At 36.5% G+C, this 6,709-nt stretch overlaps 1 protein-coding gene across 1 annotated transcript in view; it reads right to left on the minus strand.

Moving 5' to 3' along the window:
• Positions 1–1,953, minus strand: part of LOC107842726 (nardilysin-like) — an 81,626-nt gene extending 79,673 nt beyond the window's left edge. Inside the window, exons 1-2 of the mRNA XM_047397008.1 lie at positions 1,884–1,953; positions 1,526–1,638 (exon numbers count right to left, since the gene is read on the minus strand). Coding sequence (XP_047252964.1) covers positions 1,526–1,638; positions 1,884–1,940 — 170 coding nt within the window. The 5' untranslated portion in view covers positions 1,941–1,953. The remainder of the gene's footprint in view (positions 1–1,525; positions 1,639–1,883) is intronic.
• Between the last annotated feature and the right edge of the window lie 4,756 nt (positions 1,954–6,709).

Below are 6,709 nucleotides of genomic sequence, written 5' to 3' on the forward strand. Positions count from 1 at the left end.
CCATTCTTCTCCATAATTCTTGGACTCATTCTTGGGCTCTTCTTCCATCATAAGCATCTTCTTGATTTCATTGAAGCCCGTCAATCTTAATGCAAGTGGACCAGCCTGGATGCTATCACTCCTCCTTATGGAGTCAGTCTGTGTGGAGATCTGTCAGAGTATTGTGTCCTTTTATGAGGAATCACACCTCCATAAAGGTGAACAATGGGTACAAAACTTCATTTTGGGAAGTTAACTGGCTGGGTAGGGGGTGTCTGAAAGACATATTTCCTAGTCTTCATGTACTGGATATGCAACATCAGATGACAGTAGCAGATGCATGGTCCTCACAGGGGTGGAACATAGAGCTCAGAAGGAATTTAAATGACTGGAAAGTGGACACATTGACTGAGTTTTTCAAAGTGCTGGAAGATTTGAAAGGTTTACAGGAGGGAGCAGATTGTCTACGCCGGAAAGAAGACATTAATCTAATCTTTAAAGTAAATTCAGCTTACAAGTTGTTGAATCAAGATAATCAACATATAGCTCATTGGCCTTGGAAACACATTTGAGGAGTAAAGATACCTTTCAAGGTCTCGTGTTTCACATGGTTATTAGCACATGAAGCTGTTTTAACCCAAGATAATCTTAGCAGGAGAGGGATCCCCCTTTGTTCAAGATGCTTTTCTTTGTGGGGAAGAACTTGAGACAGTCGGCCATCTATTCTTGCATAGCAAAGTTACATATCAGCTATGGAGGATCTTTACCAATCTCAGGCAATGCCCCGGAAGATAACAGAGGTTCTCTTTAGCTGGGAGGAGGCAGGAGCAGGAGTTGCATACAAGGATAGATGGAGGATTGTCCCAGCTTGTATATAGTGGACAATCTGGAAAGAAAGGAATTCCATATGTTTTGATGACACAAGCAATTCAGTACAGAAAATCAAATTGAATTGCATTAGACTTTTTTGTTTTTGGTGTCAACAAATCTACAAAGAAAAATACTGAGTCAATCATATATATCCTAGGATTCTGCTAGGTTCTTTTGATCTGTTGTTCTTCCTTTGCATGGTAAATATGATTTCTGCACAACCTATGTGATGTCTTAGTCAATATACAAAAGTTACTTTATAAAAAAAAAAAATGTAACTTAGGAGAGGGCATTTTTTACAGCATTTTAATTTTTAAAAAAAATAATGACACGTCCTTTGGCCATTGGTGCTAGTCATGCAATCCTTCATTTGACACCTTGTAACATGTTTTTATCCAGTCTATACTACATCAGGCATACACATATACGCAAATATTCATGCACTTTCTGAGTGGTAAGAATAACCAATTGCACATGACAGCGAGATGAAACTATGTGCAGACTGAACAACGCCTATTATACAAAACGACTGGAAAATTTCTAGTAACTTCGCATTAATATGAAGGAAGTTGCAAATACATAAAAAGAAGCTGCAAACAAGACCCCTTTCGTCTCATAGGTTACATAATTACCTAGTGCGCATAAACTTAGGAGAGACATAAAACATGCATTTTACCTTCTCAGGGCGCCCTTAAGGCAATCTCTCTTAACTTCAAAATGGTAGCAGGTGTGTTCTGTTTCTGTATATGCATTTGAACACCCTCCACGCTTGGACAAGTAACTATCATACTAGCAAAGAAAAGAGTCAAACTGAGATTCACATTCTCGAATTGGCTGCAAGAATTGGCACTTCATTCCTCTTAAATCATGGACTCATATTTCTTAATGCTTCAACATAAGTATGAGATGTGAGAAATTGCAAAGAAAACATCACTAGGTTTGAACGAATGATAATTTTTCAGTGAGATTGAGAAATAATCAGAGGACGACACCACACGACACGTATATTCAGAGGCAAGCAAAGAATGGCGCACCTCATTTTCATCAGGAAATTCGGTGCTTCCCATGAATAGCATGTGTTCTGAATGCATAACAAATAGGATGGATTACTTGAGTGTCGAGACGAATGATATCAAATGCACATTACCAAAGTCAATTTTGTGATATGATCTTCAGCATTGACAATGGTGAATGAGAAAGTAAAATTTTAGAATAATATTTTGTTTGGGTAGGAGGAAAAGAAGATGAAAAGGAAATTGAATACTGTACTAAAAAATTGTCATACTAACATGATTTAAGAGAGAAGAAAGACAAGAAAATAAAAAAAAGGTAGCCCGGTGCACTAAAGCTCCCGCTATGCGTAGGGTCCGGGGAAGGGCCTCACCATAAGGGGTCGTTTGGTGTAAGGTACTAACTCAAATAGTCCTGGGAGAAAATTTTTGGTGCTATGTTTGGTTGTCAAATTCGGGATAACTAAACCCGGGATTAACAAATAGTACCGGGATAAGTTATCCCACCCAAGAGGTGGTATAAATAATCCCACCATAATTTACCTTGGAATAAAATCATAAAATGACAAAATTACCCTAATTATTATTATATATATATATATTACTTTACTACTATATATAAGAGAGAACGTGAGATTTTAATAGTCCTAACATCAAATTAAATGCTACAAAAGTGACGAGTCATGAAAAAATGATATGACACCATAAAAACTATTTATACAATCAAATTCAAAATTGATCCAAGGATTCATTGTCTTTCTATTTTGTAGTTATTAATCTTGCTTCAAATTTTCATTTTTCCTAAGAAATTTATCATGGATAAGTAATTAAAGTATCTTGACATTCTCTTTCTAACTTAGTACATGCTTAATTATTAAATAAAACATTATTTTTTTATATATAGTTAAACATGTTTGAAAATTTGATTCTAAAAAAAAAATTCAACCTTCCAAATATTAATGATATTAAATAATGTAAAATGAGAGTAATTCTTTCTCACATTTTTTTATGATGAATTTTTTAAACAAAAAATGGAATTATCAACATTTTATAGAATTTAGGACAAAATAAGTAATTTAACATGAAATATTAAGCTAAATAAGGTGAAGAGTATTTTTGTAAACAAACTATCTATTCTTGGAAAGAATGCAATGCATATCATTGTTAGTACCACAAACCAAACATCCACTAAAAAATAATACCAAGATAACTAATTCCAAGACAACTAATCTCAGCATAACTAATCCCAACATAACTTATTTTACAACCAAACGACCCCTAAGGGTGTATTGTACGCAGGCTTAGCTTGCATTTCTGTCAGAGGTTGTTTCCTAGGTTTGAACCTATGAAGTGGTCACATGGCAGCAACTTAACCAGTTACTCCAAAGCTCCCTTCTCCTGGTATCTCTTCCTCACATTCCACAAGTAATTGCCCAGAAGAAAGGTAGAGGGCCAGACCCACTATCCACCGAATTCCAAGTAGTGCACATACTGGCTGTCAGGGATTCTCAGCTATCAAAAAAAAAAGATGGCTATTTCACTTTCTATTTATTTCCCCCCTTTTGCTGAATGAAAAGCCTGAGAAAAAAAAACTTTTGACATCCATCCTTTCCCTTCTCCCCAAACAAAGTGTAAAATGCTAGTACTTAATTCTTATGGACAGATTCATATGTTTGCTCAAGTGTCTCATGAGCTCAATCACCAAGATAACAAAATCAAACTTACAATTGAAGCTAAACAATATGTTTAAGGACCATGGATGAATAGGACATCTTGCAATAACTTTATTTGGCAATGGAAATATTGGATATCCTTTACGTAACAAGTCAGGAACTAAAGCTCAAGAATCCAGCGGTTTTTAGATCTTCACAATATGGTGCCTAGTAGTTTACACATTAGCCATTGGAAACTACCTAATTGAAATGATCTTAGAAAATCATTCAGGATACACGATTCTCCCAGAAGAAAAAAACAAGCATAAATTTGCCTAAGTGAGGAGAGGCGACTCTCCAAGACTTGGTACAAAGCATTTCATCCAAAAAAGAACAAAGGAAGGCCAATCAATTGTTTAAATTGTCAATGATTTATTTGAACTAACTTTTATATGGACTAATTTAGTAAACCATCACAAAAATAAACCTTTGCTAGGTCCCAAACCAAGGACCTCGGATATATAATTCTAATAAAGATGTAGCTTTAATATGATTATGCCTGAAGCCATGGAGGATGTCTGACATTAAACAGGTGACAAAGTGTAAAAAAGTCCACCCAAAAAAAATGAGGAGTTCAAACATTGATTTCCAACAAGGTTCAATAGTTTCCAAGCTAATTCTACAATTTCATAGAGTAACAACGAAGGACAATCGGCCGAGTTAGATAGTTATGAGGGGATTTAAACTATGGTGCTGATATTTTTTCATGGGAGTCTGACAATAAATCCCTGCAGACCTACTTTGTGTTGTTCAAATTCATGGTAGATATGGACCTTGTTCCGGGGGTGGGCATGATAGTATAGTACATTATTGAGAACTTCGGTATGGTATTTTCAATTTCCAAAATACTATACCATAGCATACAAAATTAATTCAGTATGTTTCGGTATTTTTAAGTTCAGTTACAAAATTTTGCAGTACAATGAATTGATAACCAATGAATTGATAACCATAGTTAATTCGACTTCGACTTACATATATTCATAACAAAGAAGGGCAATCGCTTGTTTAAATTGTCAATGATTTATTTGAACTGATTTTTATATGGACTAATTTAGTAAACCATCACAAAAAAACCTTTGCTACGTCCTAAACCAAGGACCTAGGATATATAATTCTATAATAAAGATGTAGCTTCAATATGATTATGCCAGAAGTCATGGAGGAAGTCATGGAGGATGTCTGACATTAAACAGGTGACAGTGTAAGAAAGTCCACCCAAAAAATGAGGAGTTCAAACATTGATTTCCAACAAGGTTCAATAGTTTCCAAGCTAATTCTACAATTTCATAGAGCAACAACGAAGGACAATCGGCCGAGTCCGATAGTTATGAGGGGAAACTATGGTACAGATATTTTTGTGGGAGTCTGACAATAAATCCCTGCAGACCTACTTTGTGTTGTTCATATTAAAAATAAAATATTAATGATCATTTTTCCATTGTGTGTTGTCCATTTATCCATCATAATGGAACAACCATACTTTTGCCATTGAACCTTATGCTTCTCATCAAGTTCATCGACTTTCTTCACATCTTTCTTTAATTGAGTAACTCTTAACTTTATGATAGGTAGGTGGCTCCATTCCCGAGCCATGTTGTCCTACCGCTTCTATGAAGTTAGCAAATGAATCATAATTGACACAATTAAACCGGAGGCCCGCATCATACATCCATACCGCGAAAGCATTTACCACCCGCTCCCTTAAGATCTTTTTTGTGTCATCAATTCCTCGTCCTCCTCTTACTCCTGCTTTTCAAAGCCTGTATTGTGTTGTGGCTTTTGTAGAAAAAAACTATTAATAGGACCTTTCGTCACATCTCGTGCCGAGGATGATACACTACCACTCAAAGACATTTTTTTGAGATTTGGAGGGAGGCATCATTTTTTATGTTCATTCATATCATCATCATCATCAACAATATTATACGATGGTACATATCTTTGATTCTTTGGATTTGTCGCGACTTTGCTATCAACAAATTCCTTTACTTCATCCCTAATATTTGTCGGACAAGTTTAACATATCTTGACATTTTTATTTCCACCTATCAAATGTTGCTTGAATCGAGTAATACCACCAGTGATGGTAAGTACCACAAAAATTGCATATCACCGCATCTTTTGGTGGTCCTTGTGTACCATAATTCCATCCAATGTCCCTTTGTTTGCTAGTAGTAGATTAAGACGCCATTGAAATTGAAATAGCTATTAGTGATCAAGTCATTTAATTAGTATATTACTATGTCATATAAGTTATTTTTAAAAAAAAATCTTTTTACATAATACACTGTTTAAGCTTATTGTTACAGTTACAAGTGATTCAGAGGAAGAAAAACAAAGGAAGAACACTAAGAAGAGAAAAAAGAAGAAAAAAAATCAGTATGCGAAAATCACTGTTGAGTTGTCAGATGGCCGGAGTAAGAAAAAGAAGAAAGAAGAAAACAGTAAGAGAAATGAGTACTTACCAAAGTAGTTGGAGTCGCCGAAGTCGAAGTCGAACTTGTGACTTGCTTTAGGGTCGCAGTAGAAGAGCCAACCGAGTAAGATGGTAGAGCAAAATAGGAAAATAAGCCACAAAATTACCTTTTATACCTAAAACCCTAATTTTGTAAAAAAAAAAAAAAATTAAAGGTGACACCATTGTCGCCTCGCCTCGCCTCGCCGCCTCACCATGTCGCCTTTATCGCATAGGCGTTACTTTTGGATGTCGCAGCACCACGAAGGCTGGAGGAGACTATGCCTCGCCTCGCCTCGCCATTTGCCATTGGCGACGTGGCGAGCGCCTTTTATAACACTGGCAGGCCATCCTTTGGAGCAGGTGAAGGGTGTTGATGCCAAGGGTGTTGATGCCATCTGTGGACGCAGGTCAGTCACCTGCGGGGCACAGGTGACTTTGTAGATCACTCCAAATTTCCTTCGAGCTCCTTTAGACCCTCCAACGACCTCTCCAATGGCCCTCGATTCTTCTTGTATGCATTGGGCAACCCATAACACTTCTTAAATGGTATCAAGATGGTTTGAAGCACATCTACCTTCATCAATAACCTTTGGAGTGTTTGTAGTCCTCGAGCTTGCTTTCTAGTTAAAGTTTTGAGGTGAATTTGGCCCCCGGCTCCAAGCTATCCTTCACACGTA

Source organism: Capsicum annuum, chromosome 9 (assembly GCF_002878395.1).
Source record: "Capsicum annuum cultivar UCD-10X-F1 chromosome 9, UCD10Xv1.1, whole genome shotgun sequence".
In the NCBI taxonomy this organism is placed as follows: Eukaryota; Viridiplantae; Streptophyta; class Magnoliopsida; order Solanales; family Solanaceae; genus Capsicum; species Capsicum annuum.